The sequence below is a fragment of the Annulohypoxylon maeteangense genome (assembly GCF_022496945.1).
Source record: "Annulohypoxylon maeteangense strain CBS 123835 unplaced genomic scaffold GGS22scaffold_9, whole genome shotgun sequence".
NCBI lineage: Eukaryota > Fungi > Ascomycota > Sordariomycetes > Xylariales > Hypoxylaceae > Annulohypoxylon > Annulohypoxylon maeteangense.
The window spans coordinates 526,061-549,733 of record NW_025953256.1 but is presented as its reverse complement, the minus strand read 5'-3'; the positions used below and the strand labels follow the sequence as shown (position 1 = coordinate 549,733).

At 44.6% G+C, this 23,673-nt stretch overlaps 8 protein-coding genes across 8 annotated transcripts; 3 read left to right on the top strand and 5 right to left on the bottom strand.

Moving 5' to 3' along the window:
• Window positions 1-883: 883 nt before the first annotated feature.
• GGS22DRAFT_145584 (alpha/beta-hydrolase) lies at window positions 884-2,406 on the bottom strand. Its single transcript, XM_047958872.1, has 6 exons — window positions 2,098-2,406; window positions 1,986-2,028; window positions 1,882-1,922; window positions 1,636-1,787; window positions 1,446-1,571; window positions 884-1,395 (listed from the first exon to the last, which is right to left on the bottom strand). Exons 1-6 carry the CDS (start codon window positions 2,159-2,161, stop codon window positions 970-972), a joined length of 852 nt encoding a protein of 283 aa, XP_047818508.1. The 5' UTR covers window positions 2,162-2,406; the 3' UTR covers window positions 884-969.
• A 245-nt stretch (window positions 2,407-2,651) lies between these two features.
• GGS22DRAFT_188882 (OPT superfamily oligopeptide transporter) lies at window positions 2,652-5,197 on the bottom strand (the record flags this gene model as incomplete). The annotated part of the gene is made up of 6 exons (XM_047964775.1): window positions 2,652-2,726; window positions 2,792-2,904; window positions 2,961-4,501; window positions 4,556-4,677; window positions 4,742-4,946; window positions 5,046-5,197. The coding sequence occupies 6 exons, from the start codon at window positions 5,195-5,197 to the stop codon at window positions 2,652-2,654; spliced, it is 2,208 nt and encodes a 735-aa protein (XP_047818507.1).
• A 927-nt stretch (window positions 5,198-6,124) lies between these two features.
• On the top strand, window positions 6,125-8,075 carry GGS22DRAFT_164066 (threonine synthase). Its single transcript, XM_047961473.1, has 2 exons — window positions 6,125-6,327; window positions 6,407-8,075. The coding sequence occupies exons 1-2, from the start codon at window positions 6,229-6,231 to the stop codon at window positions 7,949-7,951; spliced, it is 1,644 nt and encodes a 547-aa protein (XP_047818506.1). The 5' UTR covers window positions 6,125-6,228; the 3' UTR covers window positions 7,952-8,075.
• Window positions 8,076-8,282: 207 nt separating this feature from the next.
• Window positions 8,283-9,044, bottom strand: GGS22DRAFT_145568 (uncharacterized protein). Its single transcript, XM_047958871.1, has 2 exons — window positions 8,469-9,044; window positions 8,283-8,412 (listed from the first exon to the last, which is right to left on the bottom strand). The coding sequence occupies exons 1-2, from the start codon at window positions 8,844-8,846 to the stop codon at window positions 8,335-8,337; spliced, it is 456 nt and encodes a 151-aa protein (XP_047818505.1). The 5' UTR covers window positions 8,847-9,044; the 3' UTR covers window positions 8,283-8,334.
• A 1,028-nt stretch (window positions 9,045-10,072) lies between these two features.
• GGS22DRAFT_164063 (putative transporter MCH1) lies at window positions 10,073-12,590 on the bottom strand. The gene has a single exon (XM_047961472.1). It carries the CDS (start codon window positions 12,270-12,272, stop codon window positions 10,554-10,556), a length of 1,719 nt encoding a protein of 572 aa, XP_047818504.1. The 5' UTR covers window positions 12,273-12,590; the 3' UTR covers window positions 10,073-10,553.
• A 2,616-nt stretch (window positions 12,591-15,206) lies between these two features.
• GGS22DRAFT_164062 (ribosomal protein S8e/ribosomal biogenesis NSA2) lies at window positions 15,207-16,455 on the top strand. The gene is made up of 3 exons (XM_047961471.1): window positions 15,207-15,370; window positions 15,543-15,617; window positions 15,725-16,455. The coding sequence occupies exons 2-3, from the start codon at window positions 15,554-15,556 to the stop codon at window positions 16,267-16,269; spliced, it is 609 nt and encodes a 202-aa protein (XP_047818503.1). The 5' UTR covers window positions 15,207-15,370; window positions 15,543-15,553; the 3' UTR covers window positions 16,270-16,455.
• A 271-nt stretch (window positions 16,456-16,726) lies between these two features.
• On the top strand, window positions 16,727-17,307 carry GGS22DRAFT_145537 (uncharacterized protein). The gene has a single exon (XM_047958870.1). The coding sequence runs from the start codon at window positions 16,772-16,774 to the stop codon at window positions 17,120-17,122; it is 351 nt and encodes a 116-aa protein (XP_047818502.1). The 5' UTR covers window positions 16,727-16,771; the 3' UTR covers window positions 17,123-17,307.
• Window positions 16,809-20,853, bottom strand: GGS22DRAFT_164060 (RabGAP/TBC). Its single transcript, XM_047961470.1, has 4 exons — window positions 20,302-20,853; window positions 19,850-20,213; window positions 17,622-19,795; window positions 16,809-17,555 (listed from the first exon to the last, which is right to left on the bottom strand). Exons 1-4 carry the CDS (start codon window positions 20,380-20,382, stop codon window positions 17,493-17,495), a joined length of 2,682 nt encoding a protein of 893 aa, XP_047818501.1. The 5' UTR covers window positions 20,383-20,853; the 3' UTR covers window positions 16,809-17,492.
• Window positions 20,854-23,673: the final 2,820 nt, after the last annotated feature.

Sequence of the window (23,673 nt, the reverse complement as noted above, 5' to 3'; positions counted from 1 at the left end):
GTACGTACTTGGATGTACCTCCCTTTGTTCAATTTTTTCCTTCCCATATCCTTCCCTTCTCTTCTTTTCGCCTTCAGGCATGAAAAAAAAATTGGTTGATGAGGCAACTTCCAGCTGTTTCCTCCGACCTTCTGGTTTTTTTTTCTGCCTTGCGGTTGCCTGCCTCTCAACACAATAGTACAAAGCCACAAATGTGTATGGGATTGTTTTGAGTAAGCGCACCCATTCTAGAAGATTCATGAATTCCCCTTGTACTTTTTAACTTCTTACAAGTGCCAAGTGCGTGCTTTCGCATTCAGAGGTACAAGTTTAAAGTACATGCAGTACAGCGGTAGTGCAGTTACTAGAGATGTCACTTTGTGCACTCTCGAATCGATCTAATCAGCCTTATTGTATTCAAATATTTCCTATTTACATCCAAAACCACGAACTCTTCCAATGAAGCCATTCCAAAATTCATTAATGCCTGAATTTCGTATATTTATCGCCCACGTACCATGTAGCTAGCTTAATGCAGGAATCTTAATATCTGCATCTTCCAGGTATTAGTATGTGTGGAGGCATCTTGAAGCTACATGTACGTCACACATCTGAAGGGGGTTAAGCCACAACGACCTTCGGTATATAAGCAACCAATTGCCCCGGAAACGTTGACGTTTTGAATTACCGGCATTCGTGGATGTCTCAAATTCGATAGACGCGGGCAAATCAAAACTAGGACTCATTCGTCGACACCTACAAAGCGACCATCTGGTCCATCTCTGACCCGCCTGGGTTTCGAGTAGATACCAAATCATCAAGTGTGTGTTACATATCTCGATCTGCCTACATATTCATGCATGATTCTCACGAATACCGTGGGCGGGATGTGAACAGCACGTAATCAATATATCGGGGCGAATAATCTGACATCTCGACGAATCTGTATTGTTCTCGGTATGTTACATACAGGCTACCGACAAAGGACCACTAACAGAAGTGCTCGATCTCCTCAGGCTTCGTGTCCCTCGGCCCCAAGTCTGTCTTCAGTACTCGGTTGAATAGCTCTGTCAGCACCTCGAAGCAGATCTTCGTGATGGCCGGGTCATATCGGCCCTTGCTCAGCTCGTCACGGATAAAAGCGTGTTGTGCCCACGCAAACTCGTAGAAGCTGAATACAGTGCCGGCACTTCTCATCTTTTGTCGGATTAAGTCTCGGCCGTCGTCTGGGACGTGGGTGTCCTTGATACCGAAGATCATAGCCACCTCGCCCTTGATTTCTCCGAGCTTATCGATCGTGTGGGTGCTGTTCGCCGGTCCCTCGACCGACTTGTCAGCCGCGGTATACGGGCCGAGCGTACGGCTATGGACATCTGTCGCGAAGTAGGAAACGCCTGCGCTTATCCGCGGGTCCAACTGCAAGATTTATCAGTAAGCAATACGGCATTCGAAAGCGAGGGCCATACGGTAGCTCGTAGAGAGAGATGACCGCCTAGACACATTCCCGTGGTACCTATCCTTCCATTGCAGGTAGGGAGACTGAGGAGGTAATCAACAGTCTTGCGAGAGTCTGCATCATACGATTGGAGGGTCTAACATGCAGTTCTGTCAGCACTCGCTTATTCATTAAAGTTGCATGAATGTTAGCGGTTTCACCTTCGTTATTTTCAACTCGTTTCCTTTGTCAGTGCCTGGAACATCGTAGCCCAAGGCCTCTGGTCCAATGAAGTCATGATACGACGAAGGGGCAGCGACGATGTAGCCATGTCCTGCAATTTGACGCGCAAATCGCGCTACCGGACCAGTCACTGTTCGATACGCTAGTCAGCAGGTTGCATAGGTAGTCATTCGATTTGCTTTATCTGATGTTGAATGCGTCCGTGTGTTAAATGAAGATGGTACCTTGATAGATCTCGCTGAATAGCACAACGCCAGGGAATTTACTGCCAACTCATCAGCAAACCTGTATCGAAATCCCGAACGGGAAGTGAGGGTTAAAGCTATACGCATTAGGGTATTGCGAGATGGTGGGATGGAAAGTGAAAATTCCTGCCCAACGTTAGTGTTAGTGCCTTGAGCTGGGAACTAAGGTCCGGCCGTATGGGGTCTTCATCTCACTCATAGACGTCTCCTTTCCATCTACGGTTGTCGTGACATCGATATGGTCTTCCTTGAGCAACATCTTGACTAGATCTCCTAAGACTGGGTGCAAGATGATGTGATATGTGGAAAGTTTCTATCCTGTCTTCGAGGTGGAACACCAATATCTTAAGATTAAAACCAGCTTAAACCCCGCGCCGGATAATGGAGTTTTAAATGCGGGGGACAAGCTCAAGCTCACCAAGCCACGGTCCCGGCTTCGAATCGGCCTTCTTCACAGATCATAAATCGTAAGATTTCGTTAATTGGAGTATAGCGTGTGTGATCTTCAAGCGATAAAGGCAGGTTTCCTGCAAGAAAGCGACTCTATATACAATTCTGATATCATGTGCTGCGAATATCTTACGATAGATTACTAAGTAGACGCATCATCTCCAAACAACCGTACGAAAGCGGAGGTTGTTGGTATATACAGGCTAAGAAATGAAGGAGTATTGATATAGATTAATTACTATACCAATATTAGGTATGATTCTATTAATCATCACGCCTGGCAAATGCTATGCACCCATTCAGAGGTGGGGAACTTGAGAGCTCTGCAGTAGCAAGTTGACGATACTCAAGAAACCTTCTCCCAGGATGAAGCCCTGGTATTAATATATTAGTTACGATCTCGGGAAACCGATACAAAGGCCGGGTAGTCGGTACTCACTGATGCGACAACGATGAGGGGTGTATCCTCTTTTCGTAGGTGTACCCTCCAGTACCAATTTAGAAGCCCGCCTATTGTCCTTGCCAAGGTGAAGGATGGAACATTGTACATTCCTATTAATATTGTTAGCTATGAGACAAATTCATTACGTATTTCTGAGTGTCCTTACCAACTGCTACAGCGATTCCGCCGGGGATATAAGCGTGCCAGCTCTTTCCAATTGCCTTCGTCCGCAAGGCCGTGAAAAAGGCGAATATGACTGCACCACCGATAGCGAACTCCCTGGCCATATAAGGGAGCCCCTTTCCGGTAACCAACCTCGCGGTGAAGATCCACACAAATCCGGTTGGTACCTGGAACAGATCTCCGGGAACCTCATAAACGGCAGTATACAGTCTATAGATTAGTGCGCTAACGACGGCCCCCACAGTCGCGCCGATGATTTGACCCCAGAACTGTGCTTTAGGTGCTGCTCCTAGTAGATGGCCTGTTTTTAGATCCTGCATTAGATCACCAGCTTGCAATGCGCCAGCTTCAGAGACGGCGCCGGCTACCAAGTTGATGAGGACACTCGACTTGTGGGTCTGTGGAATAATGAGGGCGAAGAAAAGCTGTGCTAGTTTGCTAATTCCGGAAACTGGGTTGAGATCCGTCTCACCCAATGCTCGAACTCCCATAATGCTCAATATCATTGCCATAAAAACAGCTATAACGGTTGCGTATAGGGGAACTAGGTCGCCGAATGTGATATGTATGCTGGCGATGCAAAAGAGAACCGATATAACGAGGCCGATGCTGACAGTCTTATCCCCAACCAATTGATCAGGTGGGGCATCGTCTTCATCCCAAGCTCTTTTGGAACCAATTGGCTCAGTATTGAAGGGATTCCTACGTTCAAGTATTGGGCTTGGAAGGCTATCAATATCCTCAGAGCTTCGTGGTCCAGCCAAGGGTCTCGAATCATCCTCGCTAGCCCGGACAGCTACATAACCAACGGGTTTGCGAGTTAAAAGGCCCTTCAGCCCGTCTTGCTGAAATCGTTGCTTAACCGTCGCAAGAAATGATGGTCCACGTTTAATAATAGGGTTAAAGGCAATATAACCCAGACTGACAACTGCATCTGCTAGCATGATAGCGAGAGATGTCCAGACAATCCAACCCTTGCTGCCAGTTTCCCAATCATTGATCGAACCCGGTGCCCAACCTCGATATTTAGCAAGAGGTGATAGAATCCCCCACCCAACAACAGCCCCAACGAGCATATGTATTGTTGTAGACGGTCCCATAATGATACCTTGACCGACGTATGCGAAACTTGGGTTCAAAGTCCAAAGCCATGTGTCGGCTGCCATGGTTCCGAAGATGGGGAGGTTTCTGAGAACGGGAAAGAAGTAAGTCAATAGAGTGTAGAATCCGGATACCCCGAAAGTGATCAAAAGCAGACGGATATTAGAACGCCAACTATATTGTTTTATTGTCTCAACGCGTGGGGGTTCATCGGTTGGATCGGCGGTCTCATCTTCACCACTTCCTTCGGCTCGTAGAAGTGGTCTACTATCAAGTGCTAAGCTCCCAAACGTTGCAGCCTTTGACGTATCGAGTGCACCACCATTTTGGTTTTGTCCCCTACCATGAAGGACTCCAATTAAGACAGCAGTACTGAATCCACTCGGGAATTTCAGTTGTTCTCTGATAATCACTTGACGTCGCCTAGGGAAGTTAGATATAATTCTAAGACAAGCTCAGAGAATGTTAATAACTTACAAAGGAACGGCGAAGACTACGCCAAAGTAACACAGACCCAGAGACCAAATAATTAGCTTCCACATGCTCAGATGTATCGGCCCTTGTTCCGAGGGTTTCAATAAGTACTCCATAGCCGGAATCTGTATCACAAATCAGACTGGTTAGTTTCACGAACCTCCTTTTAGTAAGTTCCGAATTACTTACCACACCTACAAATCCACAACCGAGAGGCATAATTGCCATGCCACCGGCCACGGACTGGACGAGGACATTTTCTACAGGAGAGAATGGGAAGGACAGACGACGCGATAGAGCCTTGAAGAGTCCGAAACCTAGTAAACTAGAAGGCATGGTCATCATGGAAATCCAACCGGTCTGCAAACCAAAGTACATGTTGCTGAAACATATTCTACAGTGACTAGTCAGTGATTGCTACTTCTAGATGGCTTGGAAACCAAAAGGGAGCTATGGGTTTATTGTTCTGGCTTTCACTGTGAATAGGACTCACATCAGTCCGACAAGCAGACCAGCAGCAACACCTCGGAGTGTGAAATGACGGCCTTCCGGAAGATACTTGACATCGTCTCCGGACTCTTCCTCGGAGGAGGGTGGATACGGAGGAGGGGGGTCCTCAATACTAGCACCTCTGTCGGGAGACATAGTCGCTAGCGGGCGGGATTGGAGCGGCTTGAGGACGGAATGTGATAGGCTGTAAGCTAACAAGAGCTGATAAATCCATCAACCACACCTAGCTATCATCTATATATATAACGGTGCACCCGCGACGTTACTCAGTCCATATTGAGGCTGACGGATTAATGTCAAAGAAGGTGTTGAGCGGATGAAGTTCAAAGGATATCGGCAAGAGTTCAAGGTTGTATTGATAATGGCTGCTGACCAAGCCGGAGATATCAAGAAGCTGCTACCTAAGCCCATAAAGGCTAATACGGAACTCCACATTCCCAATGAATCCAATGAGTCCAATGCCAAGACTTCGCTTGAGTCAAGTACTTGAGTACCTGTGATTGTACCTATCAACTGAATCAACTTCCTTTTCTTTTGATTAAGAGGCGAACCAACATAGGAGTAAATGATAGAAATTTACAAACAACCAATAGAGAATTTCATGACGCAGCCACAGTTGTACCAGATATGAAAAAGGAGGTAACCCGCAGGTAATAAATACAGGGGTGGTTGCATGTGGTTGGCCGTTAATATGACGACATCAAGCGGTATGGCTTATTTCCGTGCAATATGAAGGAGTTGGGATAGAACTTCCGTACTACCTCAAGAATATATTGGCCTTTCCATTTCAGATACTGAACACTTCAAATATGTCATTAATTATAATATTGATACCAAAAAGGTGATGGGGTTGATCTCTCCGAAACATTCAATACAAACAAAAATGGGCAGATCTAAGTGAAGATCTAAGAAAAGAAAATGTTACCGAGTAAGGGGTTTGTCCGGTTTGAACCAATAGAATTGCTAGCCGCTACCCCTCGCAGCTAGTATGTCCAAATGCAGTTAGCGCGGGGTAGAAATCATGTACCAGCCGAACTCGCTCGACATATTTTTTTATTCTTCGCCATCTCCAAGTCTTATATCACCCTTCGAGGGACTTGGAGATCGCTAGAATACTAAACAATTGCCCTCGACCCCATCGACCCCATATACCCTAATCTAATACGATGTCGAACGGAGTAAACGGCCAGACGACAGCCGATGGCTCGTCCGAGTCTCATAATTCCTCGCAACGGTATTTGAGTACCAGAGGCGACGACTACGACGTAAGATTCATACCGATCTGACACCTTGCACTTTGTGTTTTGCAATCTTACCACTCTACCTACTAACCATTCTTACCAGCTTTCCTTCGAGGAAGTTGTGTTGAAAGGTCTAGCAACTGATGGGGGTTTATATATCCCAGAGGAAATCCCCAAGGCAAGCAATTGGGAGAGCTGGAAAGATCTGTCCTTTCCCGACCTCGCCCTCGAAGTCTTGTCTTTGTACATTGCGCCATCTGAGATTCCGCGCGAAGACCTGAAAGGAATCATCGATAGAAGTTATTCTACCTTCCGTGCACCTGAGACCACACCCCTACGACATCTCCACGACAACCTATATCTCCTAGAACTTTTCCACGGTCCTACATTTGCCTTCAAGGACGTCGCTCTACAATTCTTAGGCAACTTATTCGAGTACTTTTTGGTGCGAAAGAATGAGGGAAAGTCGGGTAGTGATCGACATCATCTCACTGTAGTTGGTGCTACAAGTGGTGACACCGGATCAGCGGCCATCTACGGTCTTCGCGGAAAGAAAGATGTATCGGTGTTCATCTTACATCCCAAGGGCAGGGTCAGCCCTATCCAAGAAGCCCAAATGACCACAGTGTTAGATGCCAATGTCCACAACTTGGCTGTTACGGGCACCTTCGACGATTGCCAGGATATTGTGAAAGCCCTATTCGCCGATCCTGATATCAACTCGACCCTCAACCTTGGAGCGGTGAACTCCATTAACTGGGCTAGAATTCTCGCCCAGATAGTTTACTACTTCTACTCTTACTTCTCACTGGTCAAGTCTTCTGGCTTGGCCTTAGGCGAGAAGGTCCGATATGTTGTGCCTAGCGGCAATTTCGGCGATATTCTAGCCGGTTACTTTGCGCACAGGATGGGTCTTCCTGTGGAGAAGTTGGTCGTTGCCACAAACGAAAACGATATCCTTGATCGATTCTGGAAGACCGGAAGATATGAGAAGAAGCCTGCCTTCGGCCAAGAGGCTCAGGGAGGCTTGGAGGTTGACGGTGTAAAAGCGCACGAAGATGGCGTCAAAGAGACCTTGAGTCCTGCCATGGACATTCTTGTCTCGAGTAACTTCGAGAGATTACTCTGGTTCCTAGCCTACGAATTTGCCTCTGTGGCAGGTATGGATGATGAGTGGAACAGAAGACAAGCCGGCCAGGAGGTCTCTTCGTGGATGAAGCAACTGAAGTCGAGCGGTGGTTTCGGTCCGGTCTATCAGGACGTGCACTCTAGTGCCAAACGTGACTTCGAAAGCGAACGGGTGAGTGATTCGCAGACGATTGACACAATCAAGAGTTATTTCAAGAAGATCGACTACGTCTTAGATCCCCACTCGGCAATTGGCGTGGCTGCCTCATTACGGTCACTGGAACGTTCTAAGGCACCACACATCTCGCTCTCGACCGCCCACCCGGCCAAGTTCGCCGGCGCAGTCGAGATGGCTTTGAAGGATGAAGCCGGATTTAACTTCGAGGAGAAAGTGCTCCCGACCGAGTTCCACGGCTTGGAGGCGAAGGAGAAGAGGGTCACTGAGGTCATCAGCGACTGGAAGACGGTTAGAGAGATCGTCAAGAAGCAGGTGGAGGAAGAGTTGAAGGGCGGAGCATAGGACGGCGTTCAACCATTTAATTTTGCATCGGACGCATTCATGGACCATGTGCATTGAATTTTTACGCGCTCATATTTGCACGTAGAATAAATCTATAAATCAATAAATACCCTCTAAATCATCCACGTCAACTTTTGGAAACTTCGTTCAGCCATATCACATATAACGTTATACAACTCTTCGACTTTACAGGATAGGAGAAGCATTACACGACATATTATACCCAGAGCAAATCTGCGGAGATTCAGGCCATTATATATATTTATTACAACCAGATGATATGTACCTAGGTATGTATATATTCCCCGTCATATTCCAACCGAGCCTTATTACATTTCCAATATCCGCTTCACTCCTCCATCAACAACATCTCCCTCGAATCTCTAAGAAGGAAGGTTCTGGACGGGGTAGCTCTGGTCAGGCGAAACGACCTGTCCGTTCACCAGCTGCGTATCCTTGTACTGTAACCCCCAACATTAGCATCTTCAACACACACAGGTAAAGGGAGAATACTCACAGCAGGGTACACAATCAACCCCTTAGCATAATCAATAACGCTCATAGTGGTAAAGCCCTCGCCCTCGCCGAACTGGCCGCTCCAGGTGCTCGTGACGGTGAAGTTGCCGAACTTCTGGGCCTGGCCGATGGCGCGGGAGGCCGGGGCCGAGTCGGTGGCGTTGACGGTGTAGCTGTCGACGCTGGTGGCGCTGACGCCCTCTTCGCCCGTGTTGATGTTGAACGTCCACACGCACGTCTTGTCGCCGTCGTCGCAGGTCCGCTTTAGGGACTCGATCGTCCACTGTGCTGCGTTCGGGGCTGCCATTGAGATTGGGGCTGCGAGGGTCGATGATGCGCACAGGAGGAGGGTCGAGAGGATGGTGCTTGAGAATTGCATCTTGGAGGTGAGGTTGGGGGGATTATTAATTATGTGTGTAGGTATGTAGGTTTGTATGTATTAGGCTATTCACAAAACGAATGACTAGACGGTGGATATGAGAAGTGTGTTCTCAGTGGAGAGGAGCGAAGAGTCTAGAGAGCTGAGTTGGCAGGTTGAGGTCGATGGTGATGGTTCTCTGGGAGAGGCTCCGTATATTTATGTATGCACGACCACTTGTCATGAACCCAGACGAAGAGGCGCGCGTGGTGTATACGATGCACGATATGACACGAGGCAACGCAAATAGCTACTACTCCGCTCTTCTCCTCACCATAATCTCCAACCGACAGACAGCTAGCTAGCTAACCCGTCTGGAATTTCGGAGCTGTCCATTCGTGAACCGCTGTCCCTTTCCATGACATCGCGCGCCTCCCTACATGCCTGCGCCGTCTCAACCAAACCAGCGCAAAGGCCATACTTTCGAACCCCGGCCTCGTATCCAGCAACCCTCTTCTCACCTAAAAAAGAAAGTATTTACTATGAGATCAGATCGAATCGAAGCAGATGTTTACCCGGGCCGCATCAACGACGTTCCATCCGCATCTCGTTACAGTCAGACGGTAGGGAAGAAAGAAGTAAGGCCGGGTTAGGCATGGTCGATCGCGTTTGTTTCGAGATCTCTGATCACGCAGCGACCGGTAGGCGGCAGTTATGGGGGTTTCCGCAGCGGGATCGACAGTGCCAAGCTCGTATTCCACTGCCGCGCCCCTTGCAGATGGTAGGACTCGCTTGAGTCGGTAGGTTGTGTGGAGAAGAAAGGGACGGAATACCAAAGCCGCGTAAGGTCCACACTTGGTTCTTTACTGCTTCTTTCTTTCAACTTCGCTGCGGTTCAAAAGCAACGTTGCTATATCGCCCAGCAAAGCTTTTCGCTGCTTAGTAGAGAGTGGCTACCGGCAAGGTCGGATCGGGTCACTGGCATCGACGCATCGTACTTCTGCGGCGGCTATGCTAGACTTTAGCACGTAGCCGCTTGCCGTTTCGTGACAGGATACGGTAACATCATATGTATGAATCAAATCAATCAATCAATATTCTGTATGTGACCAGTCACTCTTAAAAGGTGCGGGGCTCTGGTTCGTCCATTTGTCGATCTGCTCCCAAATTAGGAAGGTTGTACGTTCGGAGTTAGCATGCAGGTAGCTAGAGGAAACGAATTTGGAGGATGAGGAATGCGTACGATATACACGACCGGGTCAGCCCCAAGACAAATATATTAAGAGTAAGCTTAACTGTCTGAAGTTTCGAGAGATGACATAAATCCCTCTGCTTCTCCAAAATGTAGGCCCAAGCGACGAGACCAATATAACTGTCACGCTCATGACCATCCTACAGTAAGACATACATATACGGCTCCTCGTGTTACCTGTTTTTGCTTTTTTAGACACCGTCCAGCCTGTGGGCGTGATGTGACTCCGAGCTCGAAGGGTTGTATATAAATAAATCGAAGAAATAACTCAAACTCCGGATTGCTCTTCAAGCGATCATATGGTTTAATATCCCGGTCCAAACTTTCATATCCAGGGGTTCAAAACTAAACGAATCAACACCTAGCATATACGAAGAAAGCCTAAGAACATAAAATGACTTCTAGTTGAAAGCAGTATGCGCAAATACATGAATGACATTCTGTCTTAATACACGAATATTGTATCTGGTGTGTTTCTAGATCACGATACCTCTCTTAGCCCAGCCATCTCGGCCTTTCCAGGCCCAGAGGATCATGACTGTTCCAATCCAAATACAAATCGTCATGGCCCAGAATGTGGACGAGTAGCATTGCTTGCCGAAGCAGAATACATCCTCGTCATCGCTTCCTGCCAATGAAGATGAATCTCCTGCGCCGGCTTGGTAGACTGCCGAGTAAATGAGTCCCCACATTGTAGACCCCAGTGCTGGTGTAAGAGCGACGATGCCAAAATTTGTGCCAAAATTCTCTACTCCCCAAATCATGGTGATTATTATAGGCGTTAAGCTGAATACAGCTCCGTACCCAGCTCCAATCGAACCGGAAACAATCCAAAATCGCTCAGCATGCTCTTGTACCACGCCAGAGGCCAGTACAAGCGTACCAATGGAGAGGATAATGGCAGCAGCTGCGAATAAAACAACACGCGATATCGATAGCTTTTGCCTCAGCTCCGGAAGGGTGGTAGGAAATCCCGTTTGGACGTGTTGGGTGTGAGGATTAGGTGATAGTAAGTCGCTTAACGATGCTGCGACTAGACGAGCAACAGTGCTTACCGCGGCCATGATCGAAACATGAGTAGCTGCCGTGGTTTCGCTCGATTTCGTATTCGGGGAATTTAGCGTTCCAATGACAGTACCCATATTGTTGATGAACGATTCGCCCGGACCGATGATGAGCCAGAAACCAACCGCAAACCACCACATCGTGTGATCCGTAAGAAACCTTCGGGTTTCGGCGTTGAGAAGCCAGGCTTTTTTCAACTTGGCATTATCATCTTCCTCGTCGTCATCCCTAGCCGGATCCATGACCCCAGCATCGTCGTCGATAGCATCGATTGTTCCATAATCACGATCGGCTCGGCGACGGAAGACCGCACTTCCCTCGAGGAGCCCGCTCCTCTCAAGCTCCTCTACCGCTTCATCTATGAGGTCGTCTTCGTCTACAACCCGTAAGGAGAAGGTACCAATAAGTCCAATGATGGATAGGATGATACAGAGGAATAGGAAGAAATGAAACACGTTCACATCTCCCCGTCCTCCGCCCGGTTGTGTCTCGTAGAGGATCCGACTACCAATCTGACTGAGAACCATCCCACCAAGGCCGAATGATGCGATAGGAGCGACAAGCATGAGTCCTCTGTATTTCCCCTTGCCAAAGTTCTTCGCGCAGGTCGTAATAGCACCAATATACATGCACGCGGTGCCAACACCAATAGCCACGAAAGCCAATATCATGGGAGAGAATGTAGTCCTACCACTGCCATTACTAACTTCTGCAAGCCCCTTACGATATAAGCCAGATGCCAATCCGTAGCCCCCTCCAAGCAGGACGGAGGACAATAAGGAGAGAGGCCCAGGTCCTACTCGGTCGCACATGTAACCAATCACCGGGACTGGGATATACATGGATATGCTCATAGCGCTAGCTATTCCATTGATTTGAAATTGTGTGTAGTGTAATCGAGATTGGAATAGATGGCCGTAAAGGGAGAAGACGGTGATGGATCCGGCGCAGAGAGCGGAAATGATCGATACTACGAAGGCAAGACCGCGCACAGCACGCGTCTTGCGCCTGATCTTCGCGGTGGATTCATCGCTGATGGAGGTCTGCGAGGAGGATGAGGCTAAAGTCGAGGATGAAGCGGATCGTAGGAGCGGTGCGAAGGACTGATCGGAGTTCGATGGCGTCGACATCGTCGGGAAGGAGAGGCAGCTCGTCTGCCGAGTAACGTCTACTTGTGATACAATGGAATCAGTAATATTAAGGGCTCTCTCTCTATGAAATGATTAAATAAAAGAATGACGGGAGGATGAAGTTTCCCATCTCCTTCCGTGTAGAATAAAGGAAAGAAGTAGGGAGATGGAGAGTTTGGTCATACAATGTCTCGACTCTGACGTGCTCACAGCGGAAGCAACGGCCAGCCTTATCTTATCGCAGGCTCCCTAGATGATGATGATGTACAGACCTCCTGTAATGCAAGATCCAACTGATGGCAGGTCAGCCAATCAAATGATAGGGCAGAATGGAGTTAGAAAACATCGCCCATATGTTAATCTTACTATTTTGCACTGTAATTTAATCTATCCCCGTATTATATAATCTATTTTTTTACCACTTTATTAAAATTAATAAAAAAGTATTATAAGATTAATACTTCGATTACGATCGTTAATGAAGTGTTAACGGTAAATTATATAATTTTAAAATTTAATAAGTATTTTTTATAATAATATTTTTTTATTTTATAAATTTTTTAAATTTTTATAATTAATTATTACGGTATAATAACATAAAAAATTATTTATTAAATCCTCGTACGTGTTCGTATTTAAAAAGTTAATTTTTATTTTCGAATTTATAATTAATATAATAAAAATAATAATTTTTAAAAATAATTATTTAATATATTTAACGTTAATTTATTTATTAATTAAAATATTTTTAATAAAAATTATATACGAAATTTTTTAATCGATAATATTTAATTCGAAAATAATTATATTAATTTTAATTTTAAATAATTTTATAATAATTTTTATTTAAATTATAATTTACGCGGTATATTATAAAAATTTATATACGAAAAAATAAATTTTATTATTAATTATTTATAAGTAAAAAATTAAAATATAAAATAATATATTTATTATATACGATATAAAAAATTAATAAAAAATATAAAAATTAATAAAATTTTTTCGAACGAAATTATTTACCGTTATTTTAACGATTATAACTTTTATTTTCGAAACGAATAATAAAAAAAAAAACTAAATAATAATATTATTATTTAATATATTATTATAATTAAATATAAATAAAAAATTAAATATTAAAATAACGAAAAATAATAATATTATATTATTTTATTTAATAAAATTTATTATTTTTTTTTATTTAATTACGTTAAAAAAATAATACGATTATTAAAAAAACGAAAAAATATTTTTATAATAAATTATATAATAAAAAAATTATTTAAAAAAAAAAAAGTTAAAAAAAAAAACGTTAAATTAAAACGGGAGTTTTAAAGTTAATTTATTACGTTAATATAATTAAATATAATTACATTTCGTTATTTTATTAATATTATATATTATATAATAAAAACGAGAAAATTTCATTAAAAAAATATATTAAAACGTTTTAATATTTTTTTTTTTCGTTTAAAAAATATTTTAATAAATATAATTTTATTATATTAAAAAATGAAAATTTAATATATAAAATTCGTAAAAAAAACTTTATATATAAATAAAAAAAAAAAACGGTATTTAATTTATTTATACGTTATTAATAAACTTTAAATTAAATTTTATTAAATTTATTATTTTTCGCGTTAAAAATTATTTACGTTATTAAATATATAATAACGTTTAAAAATTTAAAAAATTTATTAAAAAAAAATAATATAATTAAAATAAAACGCGTATTAATAAAAATATTAATAATATATTTAAATAATAAAATAATATTAAATTAATTCGTAAATAATAAATAATATATTAAACGTTATTTATTAATAATTTTTATTTTTAATTTATTTTATAATTAAATTTTTTACGATTAAATTAAATTATAATATATTACATAATATTATACTAAATTTTTTAATATTAAAACGAAAAAAATAAATTATATAATACGGGGATAAATTAAATTACAGTGCAAAATAATAAGATTAACATATGGGCAATGTTTTTTAACTCCATTCTGCAGGGGTATATATCCGATATCGCTTTTAGTTTAGCGCAGAGTGGAGCCCCGGCGTCCATTAAAGTGCACATATTTGTACTCTGTACTATACGACGGCAATGATCAAACATAGATATAAGACCATGCCAAATTCGAAGAGCATGTTCAAATGATTGAATTCAGAATAGATACCTAGGGTAGTATCATATACTATTAAATATACCTAGAAGTACTTGGATGCGCACGCTCCAACAGCGAAAAGCTACATCCAACTACAAGAATGGCCCTCGTATGTACACCATGATAGTTGATAGCAACTCGTTACGCTCTTCGAAGCAACAATTACTTCATACCTACTCGAGGATGGGCTCCGGCCTTCCTCGTGTGATAATACTCTTCTACCTTCTCACGGCTGCAAAGCTTGAATTAGATCGGCATATCACCTACGCTATTCTGAATGAATAGATTACAGTTAACTCGAATGTTTTCACCGAACTCAATGTTCCAGCTCATGCAGCAACCCACTTAAAGGTATTGGCGAGGGACATTATGGAGTAACAATTATGGGATAATAGTCGACGAAGCTTTCTCGCGGTTGATTTGGCTGATGGTACTTGAGGGTGGAATGCAACTAGGGCTGGGAGGAGTATTATATCCGACTAGATATCGTGCAAGTTTCCAATAGGAGAACCTGGGAAGGTGCTTAGGAAATGTGATAATATGGTGGCACTAACCTATAAGATTTTCAACGAAATTTGTCACTGCTCGAATCTCTTTAACATTAGAAACATTCCCAGCTGCTGGTCTGGTAATACCTAGTAGTCGTGGTGTTGTTGGTTTAATTGGCACGTGAATGTTGGATCTCAGGGAGTTCCTAGCCTAGACCAAGTAGGTTAGCGCACAGACCATTCAATTAACCCTAGGTACTAGTGTACATCCCCGCCGAAATTTTCGCGAGCCCACACCAAACTTGTAAATTCCATATTGAATTTCGTTTGAGAGCCTCTTTCTTAACTTTTCATTTTCGCGAACGAAATTTCCCACGCTTCATCAACACCCACCAATATTCACGTCGATTGCCAACTGATTTAATCAGGTATGTATATTATGATGAATGCTATTAGAATTGAAGAGAGCGACATTATCTCTGAGACATCAGCGATAATTTAGCAACTCTTCATTTTCAGCATAAATATTCTTATTTTCTCTTACCTCCCCATCTCCATCCTCATCACCATCTAGGCTAACTTGCCCTTCTATCCTACCAGAAACCGCAATCATGGGTATTTCTCGCGACTCCCGCCACAAGCGCTCCGCATCTGGTGCCAAGCGCGCCTTCTACCGTACGTGAATGCCGCATTCGTATCCTTGAGATATACCCCCCCAAAATAGCGAAAGCCCGTATGCAGCCATTGTGTGCAATGATCATACGTTCTGACCTCCTCACCAGGGAAGAAGCGCGCTTTCGAGGCCGGCCGACAAGAGGCCAACACCCGTATCGGACCCAAGCGAATCCACACTGTCCGCACTCGCGGTGGTAACCACAAGTACCGTGCTCTTCGTCTCGACTCCGGTAACTTCGCCTGGGCCTCCGAGGGTACCACCCGCAAAACTCGTGTCATCGTTGTCGCCTACCACCCTTCCAACAACGAGTTGGTCCGAACCAACACTCTCACCAAGTCCGCCGTCGTCCAGATCGATGCTGCTCCCTTCCGTCAATGGTACGAATCCCACTACGGCCAGCCCCTCGGCCGTAGACGCCAGCAAAAATCTGGCAAGGAGGAGGAAGCCGTGAAGAAGAGCAAGGCCGTCGAGCGAAAGCAAGCCGCCCGATATGCTACCAGCGGCAAGGTCGAGAGCGCGTTGGAGAAGCAGTTCGAAGCCGGTCGTCTCTACGCCGTTATTGCCAGCCGACCCGGCCAGAGCGGTCGCTGCGACGGATACATCCTCGAGGGAGAGGAGCTGGCTTTCTACCAGCGCAAGCTACACAAGTAGGCGAATGTGTCGGGGGTGACGGGAGGTTAGGCTTTGTGGCCACTGCAAAATATCATGAGCAATGGCACCGGTGTTTATGGCTGCTCATTTTCGGCATGGAATGGGATAACCTTTACTAGGTTTTGATCAATAAAAGATCTACAAAGACACTTGCAGTGCCTCCTACAACATTAAAAGTTTTACTATGTGATGACATGATGAATTCATTTCTCCTTGCTAAACGTGACTCCCTCCTACGTACCATGTTCTTGAATATCTTCTACGTATGATTGTTAGACCTCCATTTTCCAAGACAACTTAGTTCATTTTCAGTACAGCTTATCCTATGACGAGTTTTATAGTTTGCTGTATACGAGAGAACGACTAGGCCAACATCGAAGTTTGATATTCCACAACCGTACACACCTTAAGCAGTAAAACGCATCCCTACCACGATACACGATACACAACACAACACTCTGGCCATGACAAAATTCTGGTATTCATCGACGATTGATCGAACATGCTAGCTCTGATTCTATACAATGTTCCCTTCCCATCCCCATTCAGGATCTCTTGCGTATCATTTTTTCTTCTTACTAGGTCCTTTTCCGTAATGCTCTCCTTTTGCATGCAATGCACCTTATCTCATCTCATCTCGTCTCGTCTCCGGAATGAGGCTTTACTTCCTAATGCAGGATTTACTATCTCTTCTTCTTCTCCTGATTCTTCATCATCTCTCTATGTTTGGAGTTATACTAGGTACTCCCACCCCCCTTCTTCCCCCTTCGTGTTGTGCTTTGCAAATCTACTTCGGTTTAAAAGCGCCCCTATTAGGTATGTAGGTACCGGCAAGAATAATAAAAAAGAATAAGGAAGACTACCTAGACGGAAATAATCTATTTCAGCTGAACCCGGGCGGGTTGGGTTGATCGTGGGGTTCAGTTATAGTCAACCAAAAAGCGTGGGGATCTATCTCGACGAGCAACGCCATATCTATCTTAATCGGGTAGAGGAAAGGGAGGACCAAGATGTAGTAGAACCTGACTTTATATACCCTAACGTGGCGGTTAAGGATATGATTCCCAATTACTTGCCTACTTGCTTGTCCCTACTTTCTTCGCCCCCTTTGGTGGATGGATGGTTGACTACAATGGGTAGGAGAATTTTGTACAAGAATATGAATATGTCGGAACCTAAAGGCCTTGGTAAGGGCGGGATTAGGGGAAGAGGAATCTCGAGGTTTAGGCAAATTGGCGTTTGAGGTCGGCCCATTTCCTTTGAAGAGTTTCGTGCTGGGAGTTGATCTGTTGAAGGGGGGAAGGTTAGTTGGATGTGTACCAAGGAAATTTGGCGAAAAGATTTGAACATACCTCGGCATATCGCATCTTCGTCTGCACGAGCTCTTCTTCGAGTTCCTGCATCTCCTTTTCGAGTCTAGTGTTCTCCTCGTGGACCTTCTCGTTTCGCTTCATCAGGTCGTCACGCTCAAGTTTCCAGGTACCCTCTATTTCTTCAGGTTGCTTCTCGATGATGTTGTGAAGCTCTTTAACCTGGCCCGTCAAACTCTCGTTCTTGTCTTTGAGTTCCTCATTCTCGATCTTGGTATGAACAAGGTCCGTCGTCACAGTGGCTTGTTCACGATCGCTAGCCTCAAGACGCTCCTCAAGTTTTCGGATCTTAATAACGTAGCTCATGTTTGAGTTCTTCAACGTTTCCAGTTCCTTCTCACGCTCTTTCTCTGCACGGGTCTTTTCTTCCCACTCTGTGGTATACGATTTAAGAAGGTCGGGTGTAATCTTAACTTCACATGCGTCCCGAACCAATTGATCCGCTCGGTAAACTTCTTTATCGATGCTAGAAGAGCTGCTACCGAAGAAGCCATTCTCGAGAATGCTACCGGCACTTGGCGACTGATCAATGTAGGCATCGAATAGCTTGTCTCTGAGGAAACTTGTTAATTGGCCCATGTCGGACATGCCGAGAAGTGCTGCCGCATTCTTCTGCATTAAGACAATACCGAATTTCAAGATAGCCGAAAGGCCCTCCGAGAAGATAAGATCATAAATCCTCAGTACAAGTTGGAGAGGGAATCGATATGCGAAAAGAGTCAAGAACCATTGTGTCGCATATAGGTGAGGTGAGATGCCACGACGGTGTAGATGGCAATACAAGGCCGGCTCGAGGTCCTCTAGTAACCGTTCGAATTGGTACAGATGCATGTGCAAACCTGGCATATCCTGAATGAACAGGTCGCGTAGCTTGTACTGATTCATCAATCGGACTAGTAGGCAGAACGCTTCTTCCTCCGGCATATTGAAGAGGAGCGGCATGATGAGGAAATTCATCCCCTGGGCATAACCAACCGGTTCGTCGTAAAGTGCATAAGCTTTACAGACGCCGAATAGGCCATCTTGCAGACCAGCCGCTGCCGCGTACTTAGAGAAGCTCGTTCGGGCGCCGAGGTCTCTCTTAATGGTCTTCTCAAGCCTGGATAATGCCGCGGCGTCTTCTTTATCCTTCTTCTTCCTTTCTGCAATGGCAAGGGCCTGAGCCTTGAGGACAGCTTCAGATGGTTCAGGCGGTGTAGGCAACTTTTTGTTACTACCTCCAGAGACTTCTGAGTGTACGGATGAGGCAGAAGACGCCACAGCGTCCTTCTCCGAACTCAAGTTACTGTTGCTCAAAACACTCATAGATGTGCTATTGCTATCCCGGTTCTTATCCTTCTCGGAACCTCGAGCTGCCAAACTCTTATACACCCTCTCAAGCTCCTCATTTTTACTTTGGGCAAGTACTTGCCAGACCACACCGCGGATCACATTGGGAATGCCCGTAGCAATCGCTCTGTTAAGCTCCTCCGGATTGGTCCTTGCGACAGCGGCAGGGCCCTCGTAGACGACGGACTGCCACAGGTCCCAGTCAACCTGAGCATCAGCAGTGGTTGAAGGGCCGGCAGATACGCCCGACACGGTGCCGGGGGCCAGACTACTATCCGCATTCGGTGGTAGGGGCGACGCCGGAGGTTGTGCTGCGCTCATTCCATCACTGCTCTCACCAGCTGGGCTCGCTAGTCCTTGGGGTTTATCATCTTCGAGAGAAATGCCTGCCTCCTCCCGCATGCGCACCATCTTAAACCTGTCCTTCAAACTATTTCTTGACAGGCGAGGCCCGCTCTCGCCCTCATTCTCTTCCTCCAGCTTTCCAAGCATCATTTCTGGATTACTGGTTAAGGTGGCTATTGAACTTGCTGTGTTTCTTCGTGGTGAGGTAGAAGCAGTAGCAGGCGGGGATGTTACATCCTTATCCTTGTCTTTATGCGTGGAATTGCGGGATAGCCAGGAGAATGGACCTGTAATCTTCCGAGCTGTCGGCGCAGAAGTGGGGGCAACCCCTGAAGGCGGAACAGCCATGTTCGGACTTGTCTTCGGCGGCGAATCTGAGCTAGAGGGATTAGGAGACCATGGCATTGATGGCAAGGATGCGGCGATATTGCTAAGAGAAAGTTTCTTTGACGGTTGTTTGTGTACGACTATAGGTGGTTGTTCTATACACTTGTTAGTGGTCGTGTCAATTGGCAATGGCAAGCTTGTATGCGAACCTTTCGGCGGCAGAGGTGGCTGCTCTTCAATTTCGTCGCTAAGGTCGACATTGTCTAAAGACACATTCGAGTTGCGCTTAGAGGGAGGTGCCGGTTCCTCATCTGCTATCTTCTCCTTCTCGTTCTCTTTCTCACTCTCTACGTCCTTCTCATCCCCATCCTCTTTCTTTTCCTCTTTCTCTTCTTCTTTCTGCTTCTCTTTTTCGTGAACTACGTCTCCATTTGGCTTCTCCTCGGCCGTCGGTTCCTCTGCCTCTGGTAATTCGGGAGTCTCGCTAATAGCAATGCTACTTGGCCGGGGTGAAAGCTTGCGACTTGTTAGGGATCTTATAGATCCTGTGTCAAGGGCATCTTCAAAGGTGTCCTTTAAACAATTGTAGGTTAGCTTCTTATATCTTGCAATTTAAAAAGTAGGAAAAGGGTGTGACATGTGAAAAAGGAAATGAACGTACTGTGTCCTTGTCCGAAAGGGTCGGCGAGCCATGTGCCTGGGGAGCGGCGTCGGACACATGCTGCTCCTCTGGGCCGGACATATTGACAGCCACCAGGTGGGTGTGAAGCGTTGGATGTTTTATTCGGAGCGTTCCTAGAGTTTATGTTGGGTGTCAAGTCTTCGTAGAGGGTGGATTAACATCTATCGGGTCTAAGAACGCAAGCTATCGGCAATAAGGTATGAGGTATGGGTGGTTCAAGTAGGTGGTTAAGGAGGCAGTAGTAGGGTTCTTAATCAGAATCAAATAGACGAACGCGACGCGATATACTCGAACGGGATAAAGCGTTTGTTTGTCTTAGAAAGAGTTGTACTATGCAGTACTGAATAAGGATCGCAGACCACGAGAAAGAAGGGAAAAAAGGTATTGTAAACGAAGTGAAGAAAAAATAGTGAAAGACGTACGTACTCAGATTCACCGTCTCGTTTGTAAATTGAATCCAACCCTTCCCCCTTCGCCAGAACTGACTAAAAAGTGACTAGGGGATCGTTGTGGATTCTCTTGGGAGTTTCTTGGTGGGAATGGATCTTGAAATCCAATTGTGATGCACGGACCTTAAATCCAGTTAAAGAGCGTTTTAACGCCAAGCATTCCCGCTATTTAGTCCCTTTAGTGCTATGAATGGCATTGAAATGTGCCGTAGCCTGCTGTAGCCAGGTACCTAACCGCTTAGCGTCGCGCTAGAAACCTTTATTTATTACAGCCCATCCTGCCCGTTTATACCGCTGCAGTGCTGCTACGTTGGTTCAGGGGTTCAATGAACATCCCACACCTGTTATCCAGTATCCATGGACATTTGCACTTGTGATAGGTACAAATAAGTAACATAAAAGCATGAGGCACAGAGGCAACTCGCATCAATTCCGGTACTACATAGGTGGCACAACATGCACATAGCTGCAAGATGAAATTGAAGGTCTAGGCCGGCTACAGGAAGATCTATGATCACAATTTTAAACTTGTACACCATCATTATCCCTCCGCCGTAAATGGACAATTATGAGTGACATCACCGCGGGACCTTCAACTATGGTTAGCATATCTATTGGCATGACATGGTCCGAATATCTTATCTAATTCCCAGGTTTCTTTATCGTACTAGATACATAAAGGGCTGTGTAATAAATACCTAGTATTAACGTTATGGACCGATTGTTGTTTCTATAATAAGCACAAAGAGAAGTTGCATGGTTTCATGTGAAAGAAAAGACTCACGTTATCGAGTCGTATTCCAAGCTGGCGGAATATATCTAGAAGCTGCATAGATTTAGAAATCGATTGGCCAGTTATGTCTGAAAGAGAGCGATGCGACCCCTTTCTGCGTGCATTAAGAATGGACCGGTATCTTGAATTTTGACCAACCCCCTTGGCATTTCTATGCACCTGAGAAAATGGTCTTATTTCTCCTAAGAAGTTTTATTGCAACCATCCAGCAGATGCTAACTCTTTCTTATTCCTTCTTTCTTCGATGTTCACAATATTTACCTAAGTATCAAGACAAGATAAAATGATTGTCTAGCCTTATCCCTTTTTATGCACCTACCTATGCGTACCTACCTACCTATCTATCTCTTGACTGACACTAAAGGTACGGACATTCTTTAACAATTAGGTTCAGCTACAAATCCGTTATCCCACCAGCGGCTTTCTTTCACATGGTATTTCCAAATTTTATTTCCAAATTTAACCTTTCGTAAGGCCATTAGCCGACTTTTAGAGAACCTTCAAGTGTTAGCACCCACTAACTGACACCGGTCGGCCGGTTCCTGGCCGGGTCCTACCTACCTGATTATCTGGGGTCATCTGGGATGCCATGTCTTAGTCATGGTCCAATAAGAGACGTAGGTCTCGGTCTCCGACAATATATTTGTATGACATACCTACAATATATGAGGGCGGCTATGATGACGCGCTCTTTATGACGAATGAAGCGGCTTATACGTCATCCACATTTTCACGACGAGCAGAGTATCTCTCATATATACACGGTAATCTAGAAGGAACCATGCGTAGTCCACTGCCCGTATCTTTAACACTTGCCTACCAAAGCTAGCGACAGTGACTCAAAATTTCAACAGCCCCTACAGAAAGATATACCTAATCACTATTGGTTCTACTTCGATAACATCCTCACGCACTCCCGCCCTCATGTGGCCATACATAACATGAGTCCTAACCTAGTGACACTTAGCCTATGAAGTCAGCAATCAAGGTCAGCAGTTTATTCCCCATTCTATATCCATTGTCGCGTGCCTACATCTAGAGCTGAAGGCTCGACTAAGACGAATAAAATACTTCACCAAGACAAAAGAACCATACTTAGATATCTCAGTAGGTAAGAAAACAAAGCCTTACTAGGTTCTGGGATTTGAATACGTTGAAAATAGACCAATAACTTCCAAGTTGTTGACAACTTACACGCGGCAATACGTATCACAGTGGTATAAGATTGGTTTACTCGTAAATATTGTTGTAGCGTGACTGTAGCCAATATTAGGAACTCGTAGCACAACTAGTGTTACCTCCCATGAGACAAACATACTCTCGGGCAACTGAATCCTCGACATTCATGTTGTAGGAAAAGGAATTAGAATAGATTAAAGAAAAGAAAAGGGAAGAAACCTCGTGGGATAGTTCCGTTTAGATATTATGTCTTCGAGTAAAAGACTTTATCCTTGAAGGGGCCCCTAGACTGAGTGCATGAGAAGATCATAAGGGATTTAGATGACTGGAAGCCTGGTATTGAAACAGAAGGCAGTTTCGAGGTTGAATCGGTCACGTTTTGATATATCATATCTTGAGTTATAAAGGGGGGCCTTCCAATCAGAAAGGGGGATGATAAGATTCCTACACGCCTTGGATGCACATAGCATGAGTCAAGGGTTCTATGACTGATGATACCTAGAAAGATTCATTGAACTCGGTGGTATGTTTGAGTCGACCGTAAAGGATAATAATTACCAAGATAAGTATCTGCAAGTATACGTCTTATATTCAGGCTGCCCATGGAGGCTATGACTTGGTAGACGGGTCGTCGATAACAACGTGAGAGCTCTGACAAAATCGTATTTCAGCTCGCTAGGAGCTTCGTTCTTCGCGGTATAGAAGAAAATAGATAGGTAGATGAAGAATTTATCATGTTGTGGACTCCTCGCGTAACAACGCCGTTGACGTCATATCCACCAAGTCCGACAGGACCGAGAATATAGTGGCTGCAATTCTGGCGAGTCTCGGGATAGCATGAAGCCCAAGGCCGGTGGCTGAAATCGTAACTTGTAATGAGCAGGCTGTAGAGTTGATTGCGGAGACCAAAGTCCGGTTGGAAAAGCATTC

Bases quoted from the DNA above. Each gene is read 5' to 3' on its own strand.
- GGS22DRAFT_145584 (XM_047958872.1), bottom strand. From the start codon at position 2,161: ATGTTGCTCAAGGAAGACCATATCGATGTCACGACAACCGTAGATGGA. The intron at 1,788-1,881 runs GTACCATCTTCA...CGTATCGAACAG, and splicing joins ATTCAGCGAGATCTATCAAG to TGACTGGTCCGGTAGCGCGA. The intron at 1,572-1,635 runs GTGAAACCGCTA...ACTGCATGTTAG, and splicing joins ACGAGTTGAAAATAACGAAG to ACCCTCCAATCGTATGATGC.
- GGS22DRAFT_164066 (XM_047961473.1), top strand. From the start codon at position 6,229: ATGTCGAACGGAGTAAACGGCCAGACGACAGCCGATGGCTCGTCCGAG. The intron at 6,328-6,406 runs GTAAGATTCATA...CATTCTTACCAG, and splicing joins CCAGAGGCGACGACTACGAC to CTTTCCTTCGAGGAAGTTGT.
- GGS22DRAFT_145568 (XM_047958871.1), bottom strand. From the start codon at position 8,846: ATGCAATTCTCAAGCACCATCCTCTCGACCCTCCTCCTGTGCGCATCA. The intron at 8,413-8,468 runs GTGAGTATTCTC...TGGGGGTTACAG, and splicing joins GGTTGATTGTGTACCCTGCT to TACAAGGATACGCAGCTGGT.
- GGS22DRAFT_164063 (XM_047961472.1), bottom strand. From the start codon at position 12,272: ATGTCGACGCCATCGAACTCCGATCAGTCCTTCGCACCGCTCCTACGA.
- GGS22DRAFT_164062 (XM_047961471.1), top strand. From the start codon at position 15,554: ATGGGTATTTCTCGCGACTCCCGCCACAAGCGCTCCGCATCTGGTGCC. The intron at 15,618-15,724 runs GTACGTGAATGC...CCTCCTCACCAG, and splicing joins TGCCAAGCGCGCCTTCTACC to GGAAGAAGCGCGCTTTCGAG.
- GGS22DRAFT_145537 (XM_047958870.1), top strand. From the start codon at position 16,772: ATGCTAGCTCTGATTCTATACAATGTTCCCTTCCCATCCCCATTCAGG.
- GGS22DRAFT_164060 (XM_047961470.1), bottom strand. From the start codon at position 20,382: ATGTCCGGCCCAGAGGAGCAGCATGTGTCCGACGCCGCTCCCCAGGCA. The intron at 20,214-20,301 runs GTACGTTCATTT...AATTGTTTAAAG, and splicing joins CCCTTTCGGACAAGGACACA to GACACCTTTGAAGATGCCCT. The intron at 19,796-19,849 runs GTTCGCATACAA...ACAAGTGTATAG, and splicing joins GCCACCTCTGCCGCCGAAAG to AACAACCACCTATAGTCGTA.